The sequence below is a fragment of the Taurulus bubalis genome (assembly GCF_910589615.1).
Source record: "Taurulus bubalis genome assembly, chromosome: 12".
Classification (NCBI taxonomy): domain Eukaryota; kingdom Metazoa; phylum Chordata; class Actinopteri; order Perciformes; family Cottidae; genus Taurulus; species Taurulus bubalis.
Genome location: NC_136600.1, coordinates 15,828,131 through 15,854,785, shown reverse-complemented (window position 1 = coordinate 15,854,785; position 26,655 = coordinate 15,828,131). Strand labels below are relative to the sequence as shown.

Below are 26,655 nucleotides of genomic sequence, written 5' to 3'. Positions count from 1 at the left end.
ACAAGGCGTGGCCGGAACTGTGTGATGGCGAGGTGATGGTAGGGGTGAGCATTTACATCATGAGAACACAACGCTCAAGTAAAGCAGAGCAAATATTTGCTGATTAAAAGTCGGCTGTGACCTTACGATATCGCCAGATTTCTGTCGATCACAGCCAGAGTCAATTTAGCTGGCAAAGAAGACTCCAACCAACAAGAAACTGAAGAGTGAAATGGAGTCTCCAGTAGTGTTTGCCCTTATCCTGTTCACGATAACCTTTGCAACAGGTAAGAATAATTTTGACCTTGAATATATTTTTTTTTTCATTATATTGATTCAGTTCAGAGAAGGGAGACATGTTATATTCTTATTGATTGAAAAAGTAGTTCTAAATGTCCTACTTTATGTGTTTGTAAGTGCTTTGATGCGTATTTTAGTATTCAATATATGCATGCAGATAAAAAATACATTCAAGGGTGACCGCGTGTTCCTTGCTTTCTGCTCCCAGCTGCACCGGCCCCGAAGATACAAGCCTCCGAGAACCCCTTGCCAGTGGGCAGCAATGTCACACTTTACAGCCAGCACAATGCCACCTCAGGGGTGTGGATGTTCGACAATAATATCATTGTGTGGATTATCTCTGGAATGCCAACAATAACTGCCCCTTGGATTGACAGGGTTACATTGGATTCCAACTTGTCATCATTGACGATAAGTTCAGTACAGGTGGAAGACTCTGGAGTGTACACATTACAGGCACTGAATTCTTTTCGCGCTCAGTTACAACTGTCAGTCCAAGGTAAGGACCACTTTATCACTTTTTATGTTGTCTCACTCCTTTATATATTTGCTCAAATTTAAATAAAACTCAGTCTATACACAAACTTGCATACTCATAACCTAAAAGACAAAAGACTAGAGCAGCGTGGAAGTCTTGAGTTGTAACGGCCACATTGCCTGCAATATTTTGGAGAATTACTCAGCTTTGTTGGAGTCCCATGTTGGTCTCATGTCTTTAGTTTCAGTCTTCAAATTAAATAATTCGGACATTTTGACTGAAATTCTTTTCATTTTAATATAATAAAAAAATTCTAAATCACCAAACATGCATGAATATATATTAAAATATTTTGGAGTTAGTCCAATACTACTGTCACGCAAAGTTAATAGTCCAATACTGCTGTCACCTCTTAGTGAATTTAACACAAGTGAAGTACAGTCTAAAACATTACTAAGAGTTTACATATGAATGGCCTTCTGAGGCTGTACTTGAACTAAATGCTAGTGTTCCTTATATTATTGTATTAAGCACTTACCTTAAAGTACAGCTGAGGCTGATAATGTCACTATTTTTAGCAATAATTTGGCAAAATTCTCAACAAATAATAATTTTGACCAGATGATGGCACTGGATGAAATGTTAAGAGTTTTAATGTTCAATTTATTTTGTGTAGCCCAAAATCAAAAATACAAATTTGCCTCGGAGGGCTTTACAATCTGTACACATAAAGCATCCCTGTCCCGCGTGACCTCACATCGGATCAGGAAAAACTCCCCCAAAAAATAGAAAAAAAACTTTCAAAATAGAAAAAAAACTTGTTTTGTATCAGGTGGATACGATTGTTTGTGCAAAGCATATTGGCAATCCATCCAATAGTAGTTGAGATATTTCAGTCGAGATCCAAGTGTTCGACTTGCCGACCATCAGACCAATATTGCCATCTATTGAGCAATGCCGCTAGAGAGGCTAATTCAAACTTTGCTCAAGTCATGTTCTCTGCCTCCTATTGAAAGAGGACACAACACCTGTTGTCCACTGCAATCCCATGTTTCCAAAAAACTTTAAAAAGAGTTAATTTCCTTCTTTGCAGTGCCTATTTCAAATGTGACTCTGAGGGCAAACGCAACCAACCTGGTGGAGTTCAATGACACAGCAGTTCTCACGTGCTCTGTGCTCAACGGCTCGTCCCTGTCCTATGTTTGGCTGAACGGCAGCTCAGTGGTCACAGCCGGCAGGGGAGTACAGCTCAGCGATGGAGGTGCCACTCTCACCATGTCCAGGGTGACTCGCTATGACGAGGGGCCGTACTGGTGCAATGTGTCCAATGGTGTGAGCCATGAAAGCAGTCTCCCTGTACATCTGAACATCAGCTGTGAGTTTGCACTAAAGAGAGCTCATATAAACAGTAATTTCATACTGTATATAGGCTTATGTAAAAAAAAATCACTCAACATTAACTCCTAAAATAATTTCCTTCTTGTTGTTTCATCAGATGGTCCAAGTAACATAACGATGAAGATCATGCCCATGAGGTCCACCTACATAACCGGATCGAACATCACACTGGCATGCTCAGCGGAGTCCAGTCCTCCAGCGACGATGCAGTGGATGGTTGATGGGATGTACCTAAATCAGTTTGGCCCACAGCTTCAACTGGAGACGGTTACAGAGAGCAACTCAGGAAATTACCAATGCGTTTTTCACAACACAGTAACGTCAAGGTTCAGCAGCAAAAGTGCAATGATCAGGATTATGGGTAAGGTTGGATCTGTGTTATTTTAGGGGGGCATTTTTTTGGTGCCTTTTATTTTGTTTATTTTAGGAAAGACGTTTAGATTATTTTAAAGAAATTGTCCTACATTTTGAGGGGTATGCTTATTTGCTTTCTTGCAGCGAGTTAGATAAAAGAATTGACCCTGAAACAGAAGCCAGTTAGCTAAGTTTAGCATTAAGACTGATAAGAACCAGCAAAGAGCTAGCCTTGCTCTGCCTAGCAGCGCCTCTTAAGCTCACTAATTAACACATTATATCTCATATCCTCAATCTATGCAAATACCGAAGTATAAAGACATATAGTTGTGGTTTTACATGCTTAACTATTTCTTGCCCAGGACCTCCGGAAATCTTGTTGTAACCGTGATGTTGCCAGTTGACACATTTTACACTTATTTTGGAGGAAATAAATAAATGAGATATAAAATGGTAATTAATTAGCTTTAGAGACGCAGGTTTTTTTTACTGCGGGTTGAGCCAAGCTAGCTGTGTCTCCCTGTCTCCAGTTTGTATGCTAAGCTAGGCTTAGTTCTCGTTATTCTCTTGGAAAGAAAAAGGTTAAATGATTGTGTTCCCCACAATGTGAAACTGTTTCTTGAAAATGATTCACGTGTGAGTTTCAATTACTCATATCCCTTCTCCTTCTACAGAGCCAATAGCAGAAGTTGTGGTGAATCACACAGGTGGACCAGTAATACTTCATGAGCCGTTCAGTCTGCATTGTGAAGTGAACGGATCTGTTACCAGCATTCAGTGGTGGAGGAATGGTCAACTTATTACACCTGACAATAGAACCTCCTTTGACATGAACAACAAGACATTGATGTTCACCCACGCCCAACATTCAGATAATGGGGATTATCAGTGTCAGGCTTTTAATTCAGTGAGCAACATGACCAGCAGACCCTACACAGTTGAAGTAAACTGTGAGTATTTTTGATCTCTAACTCACTCTATGTTGCAGAGACACAAAGAGTTGTAATATAAAATGTTTAACTTCTTTAATGTATTGTCTGATATTCAAAGATGGCCCAATGAAACCAGTGATCACGGGGAATTCCATGGCTCTGACAGGAACACTGGAAACCTTACACTGCTCAAGTGCCTCTAACCCTCCCAGCCGCATCAGCTGGTACTACAATGGTTCCCTGGTGGCGAACAGCTCACATTTAGTGATTGGACCTCTGACCTTAAATATGAGCGGGAAGTACATCTGCATGGCCTTCAACAACATCACCGGCAAAAACAGCACTGTATACACGATGTTCGCTGTTTTTGGTGAGTTTTGGATTTCCATTTTTATGTTGCTGTGAAAATGTTTTTGCCACAGACAAACAGGACAGGTGGCACATGAGAGAACCACTTAACTGTTGTAATGTTTTGCTTTGTTATCAGATTCAGTATATGTACAAGTGGAAAAGCCAATGTATACTGCCATAGAGGGTCAGTTTTATAACCTAACATGCAATGTGACTGGACCTGCTGACCATGTTTACTGGATGAAAAATGGTGAGCGACTGCATGAAGACAACACAACTGTTTTCTACTTGGATAACAAGACACTTGGTTTTAACCCACTCCAACACAATGATACTGGACACTACCAGTGTATGGCTATTAATGCCATTTGGAACATGACCAGCCTTCCATACATGCTTCTTGTGAACTGTGAGTAACATTTAATAAGGATTCATTTCAGTTTCATATACTGTAATGCATCATCTGAAGCTATTTCAATACATATGGTACAAAGAGAGCCTGTACACGTCTTTGTTGTTGCAGTTGGACCAGAAACACCTATGATTTATGGGCCAGCTTTTGCTGAGACGGGACAAAACGCTGTCTTCCACTGTTCTGCCATGTCGATGCCTCCCAGTCAGTTCAGCTGGTGGTTCAATGGCTCCAACGTGGCCAATTCTTCCATGTTTACAACTAACATGTTGGCGCTAAATATGAGTGGAGAAATCACCTGCAAGGCCTACAATAATGTGACGGGAAAGAAGGCCACAACATCCAAGATGCTCACAGTCATTGGTAAGAATATCGATGGGTTTGACTCCTTCAATGCGTGTCGTGTCACTGTCCAACCAATCACATACTGATGGGTTTCCGCTGTGTTTTCTGTCCACAGAGGCGATAAGGTCAGTGATGATCAGAAACAACACAGTTCCAATCAACTCTGAAAACTTCACTCTCACCTGTGACGTCACTGGGCCCTATGACATGATCTACTGGATGATGTACAACAAGCAGGGCAACATGCACCACAACCTGACGGGCTCCATCGCAGATCCTTACATGTCCTCCTACATTGAAAACAACATGCTGCATTTCACTCCGCTGACCTTGCACAATGAGGGCACATATCAGTGTGTGGCTACCAATCAGGCGGGTCAACATAAAAGCTCCAAATATATGCTCCTGGTGAACTGTGAGTGTTGGATATTTGTTTGTTTGTCTCATTCAGTCAATTTTAACAGGTTTTGAAAAAGGTGGCATGACAAATATATTAATACGAAAATCCCTCACAGTAGTGTAAAGGAAGAACCAAATGCATCATTTTATATCATCATCAGAATAACATTACACTAACATCACCTCTTCAAAAACTGCCACTATCTTTACAATTATCTTAACTCAAACATGAGCACCCTGTTGATCATGGGACTGATTTTACAAAAGAGATTTATGTATACATGACTTAAGCAGATTTAATAATCTGGTGATTGAAATTGAGCAAAATAATTCATATTTACTAACCTGGAACCACTGTGTGGTAATTACCACACAGTGGTTCCAGTTCGATCAGAAATACCATAATGGGTTTTTGAAATGCTGTTCAGAACATATGTGGCTTTAGACTTGTGAACTTGACTCTGACCTCTCTCTGTGTATGTTTGCAGATGGCCCTCTGAGTGTGTACATCTCTGGTCCAAATTCATCAAAAGATGTCCACGTGTCCCTGACATGCTCTGCGGATTCTCGGCCAGATTGTAACTTCCACTGGTTCTTAAACAATAAGCCATTAGCGGCTCTGAACACGGGCTCTGTCATCACGGGCTCTGTCATCACTTTCTTTGGGACGAAAGAGAATGAGGGAAACTACACATGTAAGGCGACGAACCCTGTGACCAACATCACAATGTACCAGACCAAAGCCTTTGCTGGTGAGTGACCCTTTCTTTAAATGTAATTTGGTGATATTTGATGAGCTGACAAGCCAAATATAATAATAATCCTCTTTGTTGTCCACAAATGTGGAAATACTTTTTGGATGAATCTAAATCTAATCTTTTTGATCATCTTCAAAAGTTTTTGTTTATTTGCATTGCTTGCTTTATGTGGAATATTTGAAAGACAAAAATGATTACACTCATCTACTAAATCTGTTTGCAAGTGATTACTACAGTTAAAACATTACCAAAATAGGTGCTCTATACAGTTAAAGATAGCGCAAGTTGTATTAAATGTAACATGTGATTGATTTGTCATCATTTCTGTTTCTTTATCTCTCTTAGCTCATGCCTCCGCCCTCCACTCCCCATCCCAAGGTGTTCTGATAATGATGGGTCTGTTTGCCTGTGCTGTTCAACTGAGTTCTCTGCACTGAGAAATACAGTCAGATAGCAAGCCCTCTGGCTCCCACTACAGTCTTAACAGTTTTATTGGAAAATTAAAGAAATGGTACCGTATAATCCAAAACCTGATGCCACTTCATCAGGTCTTATGGTTTTTGCTGAAAATACAAAGACAAATTAAAAAATGTGACAGATTTAAATTCATGTTGAGGTTTCATATGTATTGGTATCTATTGATTTATTTTCATTAGTAAAAATAGTTCTGTTAGTGTTATTGTGATGGTTGTTGTTGTCAATACCCTTCAGGTAGTTTATTACAAATAATTCATGACATAGTTTAACAAGTGTATTCCTCTAAAATACCTGCATACTCTTTTGGTAGAACCTGCAATTCTTCATTCTGAACACCAGCAGCTTTTTTTGTTATGCGTAATAATATCCAAACAGTATGTAAGTCTGAGCATGCTTTAATTTATGGTATTTATTTCTTAATCAATAAATAATCAACAGAATCGATTTTGTGGGGACTTTTATTTTGAAGAATATTGTCTTTGTGCTGATTCAGAAAGTTTAATTCATGCAAACTTACATTAGGGAAACATTGTCATAAACACTTTGCTGTTAAAAAAACAAGATAGGAAGAAATATGTATGACAGTAAACATTACATTAATATTGCTATACACAGTGTTAATGATATGTGTGTATCAGCTTCTTCTATGTTGTTCATATAGGGACACTGGGAGCGTACTTCCTGGAGTTACCGCCCTTCTTCGGTTCTTCACCTCTTCTTCTTTTGGAAAACCAGCTGCACCTTTTCAGATTCTTATTTTTTTTCCTCTGGCACAATGTTTTCACTAGCGGTTTAAATAATTCCAGACAGATGAAGAAAAAAAAAAAAAGAATAAGTTCACCATCCATAATATTTAAAAACCTCACTTTTGAAGAGTATTTACATTAATAATCACCAGTTTAAGACAGGGGAAATACTGAATGCAAGACGTCAGTTTTTACTTTGTTATATTCAGAATTTCAAAAAATGTAACACGTCACTTACATTGTCCATACTTGCCGTTGCGCCTGCCAGATTGCTGACAAGCACAGTGTTTATTTACCATCTCTCTTCCCTTTCCTACGTGACCCAAATACACAAGGACAAAAGAGCAGAAGGGGTTAGGATGAAATGCACTACACTGATACTCAGGCTCTGATTACATATAAACAGAGATGCGTTGTTCACTTTACACCTTTGATAATGTCGCTTTCACCCTCACAATTACACAGTCTGGTGTGCTGTCTTGGGATGTTGGCTGGATGTGCGGTGGTCCGTGGTTCTCCAACAGCAGAGGCTAAGACACAATTGATGTCAAACTTGAAAATGAAATGAAATGATAATAATTTCATTTAATGAAGTAATGCAAATGCCAAAAAACTCAATACATATTAAACTACTCTTGTGGAAAATGTGTTTTAAACATTAACCTCACAAACCATCGGTGAATTTGTTGACAACCAATGATTCTGCATCTGTCTCAGGAACTCCTTGAAGAAAACAAAATAAAAAAAGCACAGGATGTGATTTTTTACTTTTCTAACCTAGTACATTGTCTCGTTCTGATAAATTATACAATACCGTGGCTGTGATCAGTCAATACAAGCAGTACAAGAACCAACAGCAAAAACATCCTTGATCCCATGTTGTAGTTCAGCCAGTCCAATACAGTAAGTCCAGGTAAAGAAATCTTGCATGTGCACTAACTCCAGCCCCAGAGAAAGAATGACATGGTTGTTGTTGTGGCTCTTTATAAAGGATGGTGTTGATGTCTGAAATTAAAGCTGTGGCAAATTCATCGGCTGCCAGGTATGTGAAGCATGAAGCCTGCCCAACCCGCACCTTTCACAGTGGGTGACTGTGAATACAGGAAACCTGTACCTTTGCCAGAAAAGGTGGTTCTGGTAATGGCTCATTGACGTGAGAAATGTAGGGACCCACATGATACTGACCTGCACTAAAATAACATTTGGATGCCAGATGTGCCCATGTTTTAAGTCTCAAGTGAAACCTTTCTGACATGGTCTCATTATTATGTATTTAGGTGTTCATGCTTTCTCACATTGAGACACAGCTGAGATTGAATGTTGTCTTCAGTATCTGTTGCAGCCAACGTAAAGGAAACTGAGATGTCAAAATTGAATTAGATCCTCTAATTTGGTTGGTGTAGTGTATAGTGAATTATAAATTCCTGGCCAAAGTATTTCATGCTACACAGATTGGCCCACAATCAATCAAAGTGCTGAGCCAAGTCGTCCATTATCACATGTTAGATCATGCCTGCTATAATCTAGACAACTGGCAGCATTGTAAGTATAAGGTATTGGGTTAAGTGTTATGAATGTTGAATGCAGATAATGGGCAAAGTGAGACTTGTTCAACCTCCTAAAGTTACTGAAATACAACTCTCTGCTAACAAGCATGCCTGGGACTGGAATGAAAGCAATAAATCTCTGCTGGGCCCTATTTCTCGTACCTGGCTAAACAAAGTCAAGCAAATGTCCTAATCTCCAGCTAAAATTAGCGAGATGATTGACATCAGGCTATCTGGGTTTCTTCACGGCTGATCCGCGCTGAAACGGTCTCGTTAATTCTAGCCAGACGTCAGTCATCTGGATAAATGCGCGCGCCCGCTCCTCTTCAGAAGGGATAATAATCGAGCACTGACACCACGATGTTCTAACAGTACAATGGCAAATAAACTCAGAGGAACCTCTTTTTATTTCTCTAATGAGAAGCAGGAGATGATCATCAAGGCATATGAGAAAGTCAATACCGTAGTCATTCACAGCAAACGCGTTGCGAATATTCCAACGTTTTTGCAACATTGTTGCCGTGAACGCAACTTTAACATCGCCCCCGCTGCGAGACATAAGCGTCGCAAATATATCAGACAAGTTAAATGCGTCAGTGTTGAGAAAATGTATCGGCTAATTTGAAGTGCTTCATCACCCAAATCAATCAGATTATATTTACGAATAAATATATACTTATGAGGATATATGTACTGTATGGACGTATGAATCATGTACTATATATGTGTATATGAGTTTGAATATGTGTATGGGCGGATCAGTATGTATGCATTATTCATAATCAGAAATTCAATCAATTGAAGCAGTGAAAATAAATTGTGTGTGATTCTCTGTATTCTAATCACGATCACCTTAATCATGTTCTACAATAATGATATGTATGGTGTACTAATAACACTGTCATATAATTATGAGTGCTTTCAACACATCCATAAGTTTCTTAAGAGCTAAATAAACTTAAGAACAGCGGCATGCAGCGGCTGATAGTCTGTGTCTGAGACGGGCGATCAGCTGCGCCTGTGGTGATCAATGTCCGCGGCTCGAGAAGCTCTCGTAAATAAATTATGTCTTGCCGGCAAAATCTATATCACCGCGTACAGGAAGTCATGATAATGTAAAGGATGGATCCTGGCGATCTGAAAGAACTCTCTCCCTATAAAACTAATATCTAATAACTAATATCGCTCCTTTATCATTGAGGAAGTGAGCTGCCTTTTTTGTCCGGTGGGAGTGTCCAGTTTATCCAGTGAATTTCAGTAAGCCTGCCCGGGAGCAGGTTTAAATTTTTGGATGTGTTGCTATGGTGATTTATCTAAGCTTGCTTCGAGAAACCGAGAAAGCCTGAACTACGTCATCTTATCCTGACAATTAGCCCGCTAACTCAGTAAGCCAGGTACGAGAAATAGGGCCCTGGACCGAATCTGTGTAGGTGTACTCGCAATGAATCTCCTAATTCAGTTTTGAGGCATACAAATGGCGCACCGCATCAGTGACAATACATCAATGCATCTTATTCAGTATCAGCATGCAGATCTGATCAATCAGTCAAGGGACACTAAAACAGTTTTTCATATTTAATGCATTGTTCTTACACAATCAGCCGTCCTGAAGCATAATTCAAGTTCTGTGGCACAATCCTTCTATAAGAGGCTCAGAAGCATTTTAGTGTGAAGTAAAAGCCTTTGGAAATGGTCTGATTGGCCATTATGTTGCAGATGAGATTAAACTTGAAGCACAAGCAACTTTAGATATATCTATACAACTTCACAAGCTACTCAAATACATCCATGTTTGCAACACAGCCTCCTGCGTCAAAATCTGTTGCCGTTACAATATGTGGAGCAAAAAGGTACAAGGACAATTATGAGACATGTGACGTGATAAAAGGCAAGTAAACAGTAATGGTCAATCAAAAACATTTGGTCATTCAAATTAACATATACAAAAGACACCAGACATCACAAAAGTAAATAAAGCTATTGCCAAATAAATGTAACTTAGTGAAACTGAAAAACCAAAATGACAAATTACAGCAATTTCCTGGTAGGGGCAGTTCTTGTATCTCGTATTTTTTTTACCAGACATATCCTAGCACCTAAAGAGCCAAGGTCTCACAACCTTTTCCAACTACTCTCTGTTCCAGTAGCCTCGGACAGGCAATGCATTTTGTTATAGAAATGTTTTCTCCTGAAAAGCAGATATCTGTCTATATTCTGAGGTAAATTGGGCTTTTATAGTTTCTTGAGGGCTGAAGGCTAAAAGGACGAGATATGGGGCACAGTTATAAATATCATTCTTAATCATGTGCAGCAACTTAAGTTTTGACCTACAGAAACTATAACTGTTGACATCCAGTGTCATCCTTCAAGCGTCATTTCACTGTGTGGCTCTGACCCCGATGGATGACAGCCAGGGAGTTCCCCTTATCCTATTCATCAGCAGAGGATTGAAATAACCCTTCAATGGAAAAACACTTTAAAAACCAAAAGCTAGTGGAACAGATGATAACCAGGAATTGAGGTCAGACTTTGTCTCTCTATAGCACAGCACATTTAATTGTTTTACTGTATCATAAACACAAATTAACCTTTATGGTCCCATTAGCAGTGGTCGTCAACCCTGGCCATGAAGAGGACTTACACAAAAATGTGTGCAGCTCTTACCCCCAAGTAATTGATTTGATCCATCATACAAGTGTTAATAAGCCAATTGTGATGTTCTCTGGGACCAGGGATGAGGACCACTGTGGTAGTGTAATTTTGTGCGCTTGTTGCTCAGTTCTCTGCAGGCTTGTCTAGCATGGACTTGAGATGGGCGTGCAGGGGTTCGCACACAGCCTGGTAGCCCTGAGGGGTCAGGTGAAGGTAATCATACATGTCATGATGGGAGATGCTACCATTGGAGTGGACGAAGCCTGGGTCCACCTTGAGGAAAGAGGCGTGGGGGAGTGACAACACAGCCTCCTGGACCAGCTCGTTCACCTTGGCATTTCGCTCCCGCAGAGGATTTGGCAATTTACCTCTGGGCAATACACCCTGGAAAACAGATGCAAGGATGTTATTGTTTTTAAGATAGAACACATATTCACATTTTTAGTAATATTCTAAGTATTTCATACATCAATGTAAAAAAAATGTAATGAGATGTTACTTTCCCACCCGCGTCAGTTGAATCACCAATGATGTTTGTAGCCCCAAAGATGCAGCAAGCTTACACGTAGATCCATTTTAGCTTTTTAAATACAATTGAGATGTAGCACATCTCCAAACAGTTAACGCACAGTTCAATAGCCTATTGTTTCAATAGTCTCACAAAGGTTAGATGGAACTCAAAGGGATGGAGTCACTGTGCAGTCGGATGATTGTATGAACTTCCATTTGTCATGTTTGACAGACAGGTGAGTAGATAAACACTTTATTTAAGGAATGAATCAGAAAAAAGACCTACAAGTATAAGTGTCCGAGCATTTGGGAGCTTGTTCTTGATTACTTGGACAATAGCCATGATGCCTTCACAGATCTGTTCAGCAATCTGACCATGATTGTTAGTTCCTACCCACAGCACCACAACCTATAACAACACAGAGAGAGGAATTCATGACTGAGCATCTGCCATTGATAGTTTCGGGTCATTACACTTGGAATCTATCACACATATAAGCACAATTAATCTACTGTGTGAATAAACAAGCACAATCAGGATCTCTATATTTGGCAGTGATATGCACCTTTGGGCTGATGTTATCCAGCTCGCCGTTGCTCAATCTCCACAGCACATGTTGTGTTGCATCACCACCCACCCCAAAATTGAGGGCATGAAGAGGGGAGAACAGCTGCCGCCATATCTGTAGACAAACCACAACAAAGAGTCCACGTGTTGAAACCAAAGTTCACGCTATCACACTCTGTATACAGCACCAGACAGTTCAGTGTGTGGTTTATGTTTTACCCCAAACTGGTGCATGAGCTGAACAAGAGAGTCTCCAACAAACAGGACATCAGGTTCTTTGTCTTTGCTGTCGGACACAAATCGGTTGTGCTGCAAAGAGAAAAAGACAAATATACGAAGTAAGAAATCAACTCTACATGAGAACTTCAGATACACAAATAAATTAGGTTGAATCCAAGAAATAATATGTTATCAGTGGATCTAACTAATATCAGTGCATATTCCCATGTCAATCTAATGAAAAACTAAACACAGCTTTTAATTTACTATCACAATCGTGTTTTTTAAATGTTTTAATCAACTGTGTACAAATCTGTTTAGTTTTATCCACAAAACTGAACATTAGCAACAATGCAGACTCATAAAACCTGGGAATTCATGACTGTTGTGCTGCAGCTGTGGAAAACCTGGGGAAGTGACAGAAAACTCATTATAATATTGTTTCACACACCAGAGACATCCATCGTCCATCTCCCTGGGTGTCTTCACAGGGAGTGGGTGTGGCGGCTGGGTTTGGGTCTTCTGCACTCATGACTTGGCTCTATCTGTGTTGGGAAAGCAATCACGTCGGGTTGTTGGCACTATTTCACAACGGAAACAAACCGATAATCCTCAGACGATAGCTGAAACTGCTAGCTAGATTTAAGGAGGTTGGTAGAATTAGCCACAGCAGCTAGCCTACTTGCTGAAACACATATTGATGTCGCTAGTTTTACAGAGACACCAGTCACACAAGTAACGCAAATAGTTTTTAACGTTAAATTATGCAACTCTGTATTATGCTAAATGGGAAGGAGCGAGGTTTATTTAGCGGCTACATTTAGAGATATTAATGAACATAGGTTACCATGAAATCAAAAAATCGTCATCTCCCAATTCAGTTTCAGGAAGTACATTTTCACTATAGTTGCACGTACCATTGTTGTCCACGGGCAACAGCATATATGTTTACGTGTAATTTAGAATTGTTCGATACTTTATCGGTGGTACGTGCTTTTTGTTGGATTGAAGAACATACCGTATAAAGAAATGACAATTCAAACGCTGTTCAAGCAAAGAAGAATATAAAAGTTGAGACCGTTTTACCTACTCGTCTATGGAAGTGGATTCGCCCGGCTCGTTGGTGTTCGCGGGAGTTGTCGCTGCGCAAAGAAACGCCTCTACTACGACGTGTTGCTGAGCAGCGACAGAAGTGGCCAAAAAACGACTGTCGGTAAGCAGCGCTGTTAATTAACGATTTTAGGTTTGTACAAAAAAGTTTTTTGACAGATTTACTTTATGTCTCGTATGACATATATCTAAAGTTAAGGTTAGTTCTGTGTTCCTTAGCAGCTACAGCTAAACACTCTGAAGTCATACACGTGTGTGTCAGGTAAATGTGCACCTGGTGATTGACGTTTTTATCACCTGTTTGCTGACCACATAAATAGCTAGCATAACGCTAGCTCACAGTTAGGCTAAGTTACATTAACTCGTTCTTGATATCTGATTAAGTGAGAAGACATTCAAGATCCAAACGTTTTGTTAGCCTTTAGTCAAAATGCGCAATACTTATCAGTTTTTTTTATTGTTTTTTTGTGACGGTATGAACATTTATTTAGTTAAGGCCATTTGACACGGTACACATAATATAGCGTTATGTGCTGGAAATAGTGCCCTGATCCACTGTCGCTCAAGCTATTTAGTTTTTCCAGTTTTCCCACCATGAAATACTTTTACGAGTCAATTTGAATATTTTGTGGAGATGGGAGTTATGTGCATTTGACAAGAGCCACTCTGCCCATTATGGGAAGGCAAATGTGGAGAGGAGACAGATCAGCCATGACCCACTATAAGAAAGGTCTATCACATTGGTCAGTTGTTATGAATGTAGTCTACAGTCAAGCAAAAAGTTTCAGTTGATATCATACACGTTCATCTAATTGCCATCACCGCTTAAAGATGTGTGCACTATTGTCAAACCTGCGCACTGTTGAGATTTTTGTTCTCAAAATATGACTAACTGGGTCTGAAGAACATCAGTGTTTTTATTATCAGAGTGCAGATGTTGCTGTGATGCATAAACAATCAAGGGGTAAATATTGCACACTATCTAAAAGGACCTGTAGACGGGTTAGTTTTTAATCAACTTAGGGGGAAAAAAATCATACCACTCCCATTGTGAGGATCCTCAGTTGAAACAGTTGATGATCATGTGAAGTGAATATTTTTCCGTACATGTCAACTATCGTCTGTCTCTGCTTAACTATCCACAGCAGAGACTTTACACTATCTTGCATTAAGTCCTAATGTCTGTATTGTCATTAACTATTAAGAAACATGTCTCACTATCTATGATCCAAAATGTCCCAGTCCACACGAGGCTCAACATTTGGATTCAACCACTGTCATTGAAACATAACTAATTTGCTTGATAATGTAACAGCATCCTGATGAAGTTGCCCAGCTGTTTGTTTATCTATTCCTTACAGTATTAAACATTTCTAAATGCAGTTTTCTTCCAACAGAATACGGTGCAGAATGAGCCACGTGTGTGGCAGAGTTGTATCGGACAAAGGAAAGTTATTCAATGTTTTCAACAAGCAGTTTAAAAAAACAGATACAAAACTTTGCTTAATGAGCAGTAAGACCGACGGGCAGCCCAAAATTAAACGACTAAGGAGCCGCAAGAAAAGGACTCAGATGAGAGCTGGTGGGAAAGAAGCCTCAAAGTCCAAAGCGCATCGCCATCCTCATGGCCAAAGCCAAATGAGTAAAGACATGGCATATTTCCAGAACTGCTGTCCTTGTGCTAAAAGGAGAAATTCGCCATTTCCAAATGTCATTCCTGCTGCACAAGAGCCTAGTATAATCACGGACAGTCGCCTGATAGGACACCATGGCCTGATAGGACACCATGGCCTGTTCAACCATGAGGTGAAGTCTATCGACATAGAACGCTTGTTAAGTGAGCAGAGGAAACTAGGGCAAAGTGGACATCGAGGACGAGAAAAGAAAAATTATACTTCACATCCGTCTTCAAAATCTCACCTTCCTTCTCCGTACCTCACTAAAGATTTATTGGGTGCTGACACTACTGAGGTTCTGCCATTTGAAAATAAATCTGCTCATGATGATTGCCGGAAGAAAGAGGAGAAAATCAGTCAAGGATCAGATATTACACCGGGGCAGAGACCGCAGCAAAAGATTGATCTTTCATCTGAAAATGTCAAAAGCATCTCATCTAAACGCAGCTCCTGCGATGTCGTGATAATCAAGAGCAAGAAGACAAACCCTCTCATGTCGGAAAAGGGCAGAGGGTCACTGCTGACTCCCACTGTTGTCAAAGAAAATGTGAAGACCTTAAACAGGAACGCAAGGGGCGACCTGATTTCAACTGTGGAGCACACCTCAAAGAACCAGGAGTCTCCGGTTCACCAAACACAAGCTCATGGTCTCAGCCCAAGCCCAGTTCAGCTCTCCAGCTCACACACTGTTGGCGGCTTTGACACGCAGGATAGAAGCAAAGATGCTCGCTGCGCATCCAAGTCTGTTAGTGCAGTGGCAGCAAGGTTATGTGACTGTCTGCAGTTCCCACTTCTGAGGAGAAGAAACCTGGTGGCAGAGAGCAGGGAGGTGCTGTTGAAAGCTCTACAGGAGAGGCATGGACCCCGGCTTCAGAAGAACCTGCTTGAGGTGCACCGAGGCCTCAGCTTTGGTGTTGAGCCAACAAAGAAAGTCCAGGATCAGGAGCCAACTATGATAGATGAGCTCTTTCCTCCAGGTAGGCACTGAAATACGAGACAACTCTGGGATTCTCATTATAAACAAAGAATATAGTGATTTATTAAAACATAAAGGTTGCTTAAGTGATGCCTCAATGTTACTGTATGTTTTATTGTAATTAAAATATGGTGGTTAAGTTCTCATTGAGAATAAGTAAAAGTATAATACATTTAACCAACATTATTGATGTTTAAAAACCTATAAAAAAAACTTTAGTATTTGTATCAATAACAAATTCATCTCAATATTGATAATACTGTTTATTATACAGTGATAGTTGGCCGTCTTTAAAGCTGCCCTGTGGAGTTTTCTGTCAACAAAAGTGATGTTTACATTCAGTGTTATTTATTTCAGTGTATCCTTGAGGTGTAAAACATTTGCAAAGCGGATTTCAAACCATTGTTTCCATCTGTGTTCACTAGCTTTTGGTCTTCTTTGCCTTTGTTGGAGCATTACTTTCTTTCTTTGCATGTCAATTCTATTTAAGTCCATTATCATAGATGTATATCTGTCAATCATCCGCAATGGCAGGCGTGTACAGTATGTTCTGCATGCGTCTTGTGTCTTTGCAAGTTACTGTCTTTTTAGTACTAAATTCCCTTTTTTATGAAGCTCAGTACAGGACTAGTAACAAAGCGACTATTTTATTTTTATTATGACCCTATCATATGAACATTAGTGAGCATTGTACACATTATAGTTTGTGGGCAATTTTCAGTTGTCTCCTCCTTTTTCTTTTTAGGTGCAGTAGCATTTCAAGCTGACACGGCGAGTCAGCCATGTTTCGACACCCAGAAAACCACATCTTTCAAAATGATGGGAAGTAGACCTTTTAACTGGAAGTCCAGGCCACAATCACACCAAAACCTGGAGCAGGTAAGATCTTAATTTGCTCTGTTACTTTCTTAGTTTAGTTCATTTCACATATGGTCCAGCTGTTAGCCTTCCTTTAGTAATCCTCAGATAATTGAATATTCCGTCACTCTGGAAATAAAATGTTTTCTGGTTTTCATGTACAGACTGCTGAATGGCCGACAAGCCCTATGGCAACCGCGGTCAGCCTTGTGGATGATATCCTCAGACCTTACACTCCTGAGTTCTGCATGGACTTTGAGCCCTTTGGAGGTACAGCCAGTGATCATTTGTTCTCTCCCACCTCATGCTGGGGAGAAAAGGCCTCAGTATCTCAGCACTGGGAAGACCGTTTCAACAAGCCAAAGAACAACAAGGCTGCTATGTTTGATCCCTTTGAAAAAATCTTTTTTAACCACACCAGAGCAGTTCCAAAGGGGAGCAGTGGGTCTCAATACAGTAGTGGCAACATCCAGCCTTTCTTTCCTTATCCAACACAGCTGCCAGATAGACGCTCAGCAGTGCCAATGCACTTCCCCCAGGAGAAAGACCCATTTGAAACTGACAGATACTCTTTTGCTCCCTCCTTCTCTGTTCAACTGCACCATCCTCTGCAGAGCTTCCAACCTTTGAGCCAATTCAGTCATCCTTCAACTTGCCCTCCCCTCAGGTCCCACCACACTGACATGATACATTACCCACCATCTCACACCCTTGAAAGAGACCCAGCAGCTCCCCTTTCTTCTTTCCCGAGCCCTGAACAATGGTCCTTCCCTCCTATGAGACTGTACTAAGTTGTTTTGCAGCTCTGCATAGACATGCTTGTGAACATTTCTATGGCTAAAAAACACAATGCTCTCTTAATTCATACCCTCAAGATTTTTTGTTCATAGTCAACGAAATAATATGTTGTGTCCTCATATTTTACTAAAAACACAATATTAAATGTAATGGTAATAGCTGACATCTCAAGAGTCACCTCTTTTTCTTTTGTCCTATGTGCAGCTGAGTTATAGAAACCCATAATTATGTGTTTTTAAACATTTTTAATATGCAGAACTGTACACACATCTTCTTCAACACGGGTGTTATGATGGGAAATTATTTACAGACCAATAATTTTAACCAAGAATATGCTATTGTGAAATTCATTTGATGTTTTAATTCAACACATTTGTGCAATAATATGAATGAATGAATATATACTTTATTAATCCCTAAGGGGAAATTTCGTGTTGAGTAGCAGCCCTTTACACAGAAAATAAGATAAGAATAAAAACAACAGGGATGAAAGATATATAAGATATATGCAATAATAATACTAATACAGATAACAATAAAATAGCTAGATGAAAGAAAGAATAACACAGTATTAATTTAGGAATTAAATTAACTTAAACAGTAGAAGTGCAAGTATTTATGTGCATATTAAGCGTGAGGTGTAAATAAAATTATAATAACAACAACAAACAACAGGAGAGTGCAAAAATGCAAATAATGTATGTAATATGATATGTTAAGTGTGAAGTGTAGATAACCATAAACATGTACAGTGGTTAATCCACACAATATAAAAGACATTCCTAAATAAACTGAGCACAAGGTGTTGCTTTAATTTCTGATTCATGCTTGAATGAATTATTATTCTTACAATTCATCGCATTTACACCACATTTAATGACGCTCTCCCGCAGCAGCAGAACATGTGATTGTTAATTTCACGTACTGAGAGGTTTATCTTGACAATCACACATTTATTTGCCAAATATTTTCAAGGTAGCAAGTAATAGTTTTCATCTGATGTCTCAACATTTACAGTTTCTTCTTGTTTCGAACCTTCACTGTATTTCTCTTCGGCCTCTGGTCTGCTCCCGCTTCTTATTGCCCTACGTAGCTGATTCCAAAACAGCTCTTGGGCCTGTGTCGGGTTAGTGCAGTCTGAGCCAGGCCACTGCAGATAAGTCTTTTTTAACATAACTTTCCTCATGCGATGATAGGACGACACCTGCCTCTCAGAGATTTCCTCCAGAAACACGAGCAGGAGAACGTCCCGGTGCTCATCAAAGAGTCGGTAGCTGGCCAGTTGGATTTCCAGAGAACACCACTCACTTCTCAGGAAATTCCTGCTCACCACACAAATAGTTTTACGGCTGCTGTATACAGCAGAGACGATGTTGTCCACAATGTCACGGCCCAGCTCAAAGTCCCTGTGATGCAGGCAAAGTTTAAAAGACGATCCATTTCCCTCCAGGTTGGGCATTAACTGCTCCATGACCCATTGTTCATCGGAGGAATTGTAGGAAATAAATGCATCGTATTTGCAATTTTCCTCCTTTTCTCTGAGTATGCGCCACTGCTCACTAAACCAGGAACGGAACGCATAGTAGCCGTACTTCATTTTCCAGTAGAGTTTGACATAAAGTAAAGGAGTTACTGCAAACAGAAAGATCACAACTGCTGTGCTTAAGAAGAGGTACTCTCCTAGATCTATGTAACAAACTTTGGTGTCGAATTTGTAGAAATTAAGTTTGGCATCTTGTGGGCATGGCATGTTGTAGAGATAGACCACCTGCACATGTGGGTTTTTTACTGTCCAGTTTTGCAGTAAGCTGTTCTCGCAGGTGCAGCTTAAAGGAGTATTACGCATGTCAAGGTAGTGGAGGTTAGGTAAACTTTCTAGTACATCAACATGAATGCTCTGCATAACATTACGGTTGAGCTGCAGTGTGCGTAACTGTGTGAGATTCCCAAAAACCTCCTTTGAGAGATTCTGAATACCCATATTTTCTACTGTCAATTTGGTCAGATTTCTCAGATTTTTAAAGACTCCTGGTTGTAGTTGTGTCACCCCAACACAGCAGTTATCCAATGTGATGAAGTGTAAGCCTGTCAGATCATCGAAGACATCGGGTGCAAGATAATAGATGTTATTGTTGGTGAGATACAGAGATTTCAGTGAGTGGAGGCCACGGAAAAAAGTGCGGGGTAAAACAGTGAGGCCATGCGGCCGCTGCCCATCCAGTTTCAGATCACTGAGTTTGCTGAGATTCATAAAGGGTGAAATTATCTGTTCATTGAGGAAGTGAATCTGATTACTTTGTAAATCCAGCACTGTTAGTGTATCTTGAAATACACGATAGAGGGAAGAGTCAATCTGTTTGAGGTTGTTTCCATCTAAATAAAATTTGGACAGACTTTTTAGTCCATCAAGGCCAGATGGCTGAAAATGAGTGATCTTATTACCTCCTAGGTCCAGTGTAGTTAGATTCCTGAGACTGTGAAAGGTCCTATCAAAAATGACAGATATGCGATTGTTGCGTAGGTTAAGGATTTTTAGGTTGTAATTATCTTCAAAGGTGAAATTGAACAAATCAGTTAAAAGGTTATTATCCAAACGCAGTGTCTCAAGCCTTTTGAGCCCTTTGAGAGCTTTACAATCGAGAAAAGCAATTGTGTTTATGTTAAGCTTTAGCGTCTTGACATTTGGTGTATAATAAAAAGCATAAGAGCCGACAGAGAGGATGCGGTTGTAACGATAACTCAGCTCCTCCAGCTTGTTCAAATAAACCATACGTTGTGTTTTACAGGATTGAAGGGAAGTGAGATGGTTATGCTCTACATTGATACTCTTTATGTATTTCTGTTGATTGAGGAACTTCAGACAATTTATGCTTTTCAGGTTGTTGAGGGATAGATCCAAAGTCCCTGTGATTGTCGGACAATAGTACAGTGTGTAATTTGTTAGATTCTCAATCCCATTAACACCCAAGCTTAATTTTGGAATCCTTTTCACTTTTCGCTTTAACAATCTGCATAGCTCTATGAGCAGGTCGTCATTGTGCAGACCCGTGCCAGAGAAATCCACGTGACTTGCAGTGATATTGCTGATGTTTAAAAACTCCACTACCTTGACACTTGTTGAGCGCAAACGCAGATAGTTTACATGTCTGAGATCGAGTCCTTTAAAAGCCATCGTATGGAGCCTGGGATTGTATGACAAATCCAGTAGCTGGATGAACCCGAGAAACGATTGCTTGCATCCTAATGTCAACAGATTATTTCTACATATGTATAATATCGTGAGAGATTTGGGTAGTGACACATTTAAATGGCTGAGAGAGGTCAACTTGTTAAAGCAAAGGTCTAGTACTCTCAGATTCCTCAGATGTGACACAGACTCCGCAATCCCGGAAAAATTTGTCATATGGTTTTGTCTCATGATTAAAGTGTTCAGATTGAGAAGAGTGGAGAAAATTCCCTCGGGGAGCTGCTTTAAGGAATTGTTTGTCAGTGAGAGAAAGGTGAGGTTGCGTAGGTCCTGAAACACAGAAGGGTTGAGCTCTGATATGTTGTTAAAGGACACATTGAGAGACTTAAGTTGAGGCAAGTCTTTGAAAGCTAATTCATCAATGATCCTTAAGTGATTATGATCCATTTTGAGATATTGAAGGTTTTGTAGATGAGCAAAGCTATTATTGGGAATGTGCCAAATAGGATTAATGGAGATGGTGAGGTTGATGGCAGATGGTGGAAGGTCCTTGATGATAGCAGACATTTTGTTTTCCTTGCGACGGATGCAGTTGAAACTTTGCAGTTTTGAGTACGGGTCTTCAATGCAGTTCTGGAAGCTGTAACCACTGATGAGCTGAACGGCACCGAGGACGACTGTTACTGCCAACAGCTGATAAATTCGACTTGCCATTTTGTCTGGTTTCACATCGGTAAAACACGTCCTTTTAAATTACTTTCATCAGTTTCTTTGTTGGTTTGTTTGAATATTATGTGGCAAATGTCTGAAGAAGGGCTCTTGAACTGAAGAGGTGCAGGAATCTGAGGAAAGAGAGCAGAATTTCAGAACTTATGTTTTATTCACCATTCATACTGTACATTTTGTAATATTCATGTAGAATATGTTAGTAAGATTTGGTTATCAGCAATGTTAGAACTATGAGATGATAACAAATATCCTTTGTGGCTGCTTAACCGTGCTTGATTGTGTTTGGTTCATATACAGATAAAGATTATCAGTGCAATCTCAATGCGTGTCCCTGGTATATTACATATATGTATTATATTGTACAAAACAAGACATGGGAGTCAACACAAGGATGCTTCCTGGGAAGGATGGGTTTGACGAGTGTACCGGTTTGGTTTATTTCTTTGCTCTATTTAAAATAATTCATTACGTTACAATTTCTAGTAGGAGTATTGATTTAGCATTTTACAAAACAATGTACACACATTCACAACATGTTGGCCTATTAAAGAGTAACTTTACAATTATTACGATTTATAAAGGTATAAAACATGCAATTCATATGCTCTACTTAAAGCCGCCAGATTCCATTGGTAAATCACAGCAGTTTTACCTCAGCGATTGTAAAACACACTTCATTAAAACTGAAAGTATTTCCACTTGAAACAATCACCAACTCTGGTTTGGTCAAAATAATGTCTTAATTCACTGAGATAGATGTGAAGATAGCTCTGCCCCTGCTGTTTCTCTCTGCTGTTTACCGGACTCAATGCTATTAATAGCTTGCTCAACAGTCTGAATTTCAGGAGTCTGTCGCTGAACGAGTTTGTTACTAAACTAATCTGTCGTTGCACAACGAAAGTTGAAACACACTTTTAAATTCAGCCTTGACTTCACTTATATAGGTTCTAATATGAGCAAAGATTCAACAACTGGATTTCTATTGTTTTGCCTCAAATTTGTTCAGAAACAGATTTTGGTGGACTGCTGAAATAAAAGAACTGGAAATTAACCGGCATGTTTCCCCTAGTTCAAATTCAAAGGGCAGGAAATACATCGTGAGCATAGGGGCATGAGTGTTTTAGGAGCGCAGAGAATACACTTGTGTATCCTTCATAATCCTCTGAACGAAGGACTCAGTCCTCAGTAGAACTGAAGGATCCTGGACATTGGAAGAGTCCTTTGGCGGGATCCAACGATATGCCATCTTTGCCCCTGAAGGATCCTTCCCTGACTTTGAGAAACAACATCATTGTCAAAGTACAATGATGTTCACATCACTGGAGTTCCTTGACCCCATGTGGACTGGGATGCTGGCAAGCTGCCCGTAGCAAGTTTAAACTTCTAAGGATTTATTGTTTTCTGGTCTGTTCAAGAGCAACATCACAGAGGATAAAAGAAAGGTATAAAGCATTCAGAAAAATAATCTCAAGAGTCTACTCCTAACATAATTTGACTTTAGCAAAGAACTTAGGCTACAGTCCTGCTGCACCAGGGCAACCACATTGGCTATGCATCTAACTCACTAACAGACAGTGAAATCAAATATGCCAGAGCAACAGCCTCAGAGAAAGCACGGACACGGGTACAGACAGTATCGAGCAGCTTACCATACACTGACTGACACCCTTTCCTATCATGTGTCATAAGTCAGAGTTTTTAGTCACAGACTATACGATTTAGGGTTAGTATTTGCAAGACTACAACTAGATTCCTTTAGAAATCATTTCCCACCTGCTTCTGGTGTAAATTTACATGAAAAGGCGCCGATAAGGAAGTGGTTGTTTACATAATTTAATTTCACTATTTGCATTATGACCACCGTACACCAGAGACTGAAAAGGAAATGCTACTGAGAAAGACAATCGAGAACGGGTCTTCTGAGGAGAATGTGCCCTCAGAGCACAGCAGAATACTGGAACCATCAAAATGAACTTTCAAGGATAAATGACACCATATTCAAGGGGGAGAAAATCCTCATCCCTACCTCACTGCATGCAGAGATATTGTCCCAAATCCATGCAGAATAGTGCAATTAGTGAACATAACTGTGACATCCTATTTTAGCCCGGGGTGAACCAGCAGATTGAGGAGATGATTGTAAAGGTATGACTTTAGAAGAAGAAAGGACTTTTCAACACGAAGGAGCCCATGATAGTCCACAAGACCTGAGACAGTCCATGGCAAACAGCCGCGACTAATCTGCTTACATGGAAGAATGACAACTCTGAAGTCACAGTACACTATTACGGCAGGTTTTTCAAGTTTGACAAGTTACACCACGCAAAAGCCTCTGTTGTGACACACAGTTTAAAAGCAGCCTTCTTCATACACAGCATGCCTTAGACTGTTTTGCTCAACGCTCGATCCTACCCAGCACCCATTTTATTGAGCGGCCATTATATAAAGAGCGAATAAAGTACATACAAAGTGGGTTAAAGGTGTAGTGGATGGCTCACACAAACACAGGACTTTAACCCAGGGGGCCCGCTGTTTGTGTCCCATGTGAAACCAAAAGTTAACTTTGTTACATTATTACATATATTATTTTAACACATACCAATTATTTGAACACATCCCGACTCAATCCAAAACTCCAGTTTCACCAGGTTCCTCTAATTGTCTTTTATCACAGAACCTGAGGTATTGTCGTATTTACAGAGAAATCTGAACTTTATACAAGAAAAACTGGGTTCCTCTTTTAAGATGTTTTCATATCCCTTTTCAGTCTGTGCTTGTGTTCCTCCTCTACCGCCTGACATTTGTTTTACTTTGTTATAGTACAGATCTGATGCTGGATATTGGCTAAACAGCAAATAATTTGGCCCGAAGAATACTACTAACTAAAGGAATGGACTACAGAGGAGTAAAATATTACGACATTTTGTCAATCGTCGTATGAGTAACCCCAGCATTTGTCAATACTCCTTGTACATTTTATGTCGTAAACATCCTCCCATTATGTGTCCTACATTTATACGTACATTTACATACACTTTAAAAAAAAAAGGTATTTTTAGTCTCAAACTGACTGTTGTCCCAGAAAATGCAAATGACGGTGACACTGTGAGAAGTCACCATCTCATAATCGCACACAGAATCGTTACAATCTTTCACTGTGATCAGAAAAATACTAGCCAGTTTTTGCCAACTATGTTACTATATTGTAAGTTAAAATAATATAATATGTCATGACGGCCTCACCTTCTTCTTCAGAGAGCTGCTCGCACTGAACTGTGGATATCTTATATACATACCAAATCAGAAAGAGGAACATGGGTGCAACCCATTCTTTTCCTTCCAGTCACAACATCAAAATCCCAAGAGTTCTTTATTGAAATACTGTATAGTGAATGAATATACATTAGTTAATTAAACAAGTAAATTACTAATTTTAATAGGATACTAGATGAACACTTGATATACATTATTGAATAACATTGTATACTAGAAAAACAGTGTTCAGGTATAATTTCACTCCAAAATAAATGTGTGTAAATTCACCACTATAAATGCTGATTTACTGTACGGTGAAAGGCATTGTCCTTCATTTCCTTCTTCACTGCTTTGTTGCATTAAGACAATTTCATCACAGTTAGTGAGTGTGAAAGTTTTGGTGAAATGTAAATTTTGTTTATTTTTCATCCATCTGAATTATTAACCTGATCAACCTTGTTATTTTCCACATATATATATATATATATATATTTTTTTTTTTTAAAGTTATAGTCAACGTCCAATCTCCTTATCCTCTCCTCTTCTGCTCTCGTGCCATCTGACACAGTCCACACAGCGGCAGGCAAGCCATGACTACCCAGTCGTCACACACCGAGCCCTGGGAAGAAGCACAAACATCAGTTATCTCAAAACAAATATTGGTTGGGGTGAACGATATCGTCTCTAGATTCACAGTTACAACACAATAGCATCACCCTTTGAGTATAGAAATGAATTGTATCATTGTTTTTTGGTCTAGACCATTTTAACACACTTACTTCAATGTGGTATCTGCTGCGGATGCTTGTCCTTAAAGCAATCATGGCACCTGGAAGGAAGGGCAGGCAGCAGCTGTCCCCGTTGTCCTGAGCCACCTTACAGCCCAGGATACAAGGGATGAACGTTGCACAAAGACCTGGAGGTGAGAGGCGCCTTGTCACATTGGAATTCATTTCGCAGTGTTGGTTAATTTCTGCTTGCTTCCACAAATACTTACAGATACCACAGTCTTCACAGCAGTCGCACACATTTGAACTCCAATCCGATAATCCGGACGACACAGTGTACTGTGTGACGGAGACCTGAGGCTGCGAGTTGATCACATTTGACTGGAACGTCATTGCTGTGAGGAGAGGCAAATGAATATTCAAATCTAAAAACAGATAATATTATACAAAGTCACAATATTTAAAATGAAAGATACCAGTTCACTTCATGGTACATTTTCTAGCCCTATTTGCAGCAACGTTTCCCCCAAACAAAAACCTTGTCCTGCCCTGTGCCGTCAAAGCTTCTGCGGGTTTTCATTTCACGAGAGCCAATTTAAGCTCATTTCATTAATAGTGCAAGAAAGAGAGGCATTAAATCCACAATATCAGTTCAGTGCAGTTCATTTAAATGAAAACCAAAAGACTCAGTTTGGAGGAAACATTGCTCCATATCTCACCTGGTCTCTCCTCCTGAGGTCCGCGTATGGCCCCTGACGATGCAGACGGTCCGGGGCTTAATCCACAAATAGGAGGTTGGAGGCATGGCCACAACTCTTATATCCAGTCTGACCTCACTCTTGCACCAGAGCCCATTTTCAGTGCTGATATGAAATGGCAAACAATGGCCATTTGAGCAGGTGCAGTCATCTTG

The 26,655-nt window shown here is 39.9% G+C and overlaps 4 protein-coding genes and 1 long non-coding RNA gene across 5 annotated transcripts; 1 reads left to right on the top strand and 4 right to left on the bottom strand.

Annotated features, from left to right (window-relative positions):
* Positions 1-211: 211 nt before the first annotated feature.
* ceacam1 (CEA cell adhesion molecule 1) lies at positions 212-6,621 on the top strand (the record flags this gene model as incomplete). The annotated part of the gene is made up of 10 exons (XM_079227259.1): positions 212-266; positions 488-778; positions 1,851-2,132; positions 2,253-2,481; positions 3,654-3,811; positions 3,929-4,201; positions 4,316-4,567; positions 4,665-4,964; positions 5,437-5,700; positions 6,052-6,621. The coding sequence occupies 10 exons, from the start codon at positions 212-214 to the stop codon at positions 6,141-6,143; spliced, it is 2,196 nt and encodes a 731-aa protein (XP_079083385.1). The 3' UTR covers positions 6,144-6,621.
* An 8-nt stretch (positions 6,622-6,629) lies between these two features.
* Positions 6,630-7,649, bottom strand: LOC306744394. The gene is made up of 4 exons (XR_013771099.1): positions 7,602-7,649; positions 7,358-7,459; positions 7,168-7,242; positions 6,630-6,967 (listed from the first exon to the last, which is right to left on the bottom strand). It is a non-coding gene; the product is annotated as an uncharacterized lncRNA (long non-coding RNA).
* Positions 7,650-10,038: 2,389 nt separating this feature from the next.
* On the bottom strand, positions 10,039-13,307 carry pafah1b3 (platelet-activating factor acetylhydrolase, isoform Ib, gamma subunit). The gene is made up of 6 exons (XM_079226998.1): positions 13,273-13,307; positions 12,877-12,970; positions 12,426-12,515; positions 12,205-12,321; positions 11,925-12,047; positions 10,039-11,512 (listed from the first exon to the last, which is right to left on the bottom strand). Exons 2-6 carry the CDS (start codon positions 12,955-12,957, stop codon positions 11,252-11,254), a joined length of 672 nt encoding a protein of 223 aa, XP_079083124.1. The 5' UTR covers positions 12,958-12,970; positions 13,273-13,307; the 3' UTR covers positions 10,039-11,251.
* Positions 13,308-18,113: 4,806 nt separating this feature from the next.
* Positions 18,114-21,744, bottom strand: tlr21 (toll-like receptor 21; the record flags this gene model as incomplete). Its single annotated transcript, XM_079227258.1, has 1 exon — positions 18,114-21,744. The coding sequence occupies one exon, from the start codon at positions 21,742-21,744 to the stop codon at positions 18,814-18,816; it is 2,931 nt and encodes a 976-aa protein (XP_079083384.1). The 3' UTR covers positions 18,114-18,813.
* A 3,799-nt stretch (positions 21,745-25,543) lies between these two features.
* cnfn (cornifelin) lies at positions 25,544-26,135 on the bottom strand (the record flags this gene model as incomplete). The annotated part of the gene is made up of 3 exons (XM_079227257.1): positions 25,544-25,633; positions 25,794-25,930; positions 26,012-26,135. 3 exons carry the CDS (start codon positions 26,133-26,135, stop codon positions 25,544-25,546), a joined length of 351 nt encoding a protein of 116 aa, XP_079083383.1.
* Between the last annotated feature and the right edge of the window lie 520 nt (positions 26,136-26,655).

What these genes read in the sequence shown, in the direction of transcription:
- pafah1b3 (XM_079226998.1), bottom strand. Translation starts at nt 12,957, where the DNA reads ATGAGTGCAGAAGACCCAAACCCAGCCGCCACACCCACTCCCTGTGAA. An exon ending in ATGGACGATGGATGTCTCTG is followed by an intron (nt 12,516 to 12,876) that starts GTGTGTGAAACA and finishes TTCTCTTTGCAG; the next exon opens with CACAACCGATTTGTGTCCGA. An exon ending in TGGATAACATCAGCCCAAAG is followed by an intron (nt 12,048 to 12,204) that starts GTGCATATCACT and finishes GTGTTGTTATAG; the next exon opens with GTTGTGGTGCTGTGGGTAGG.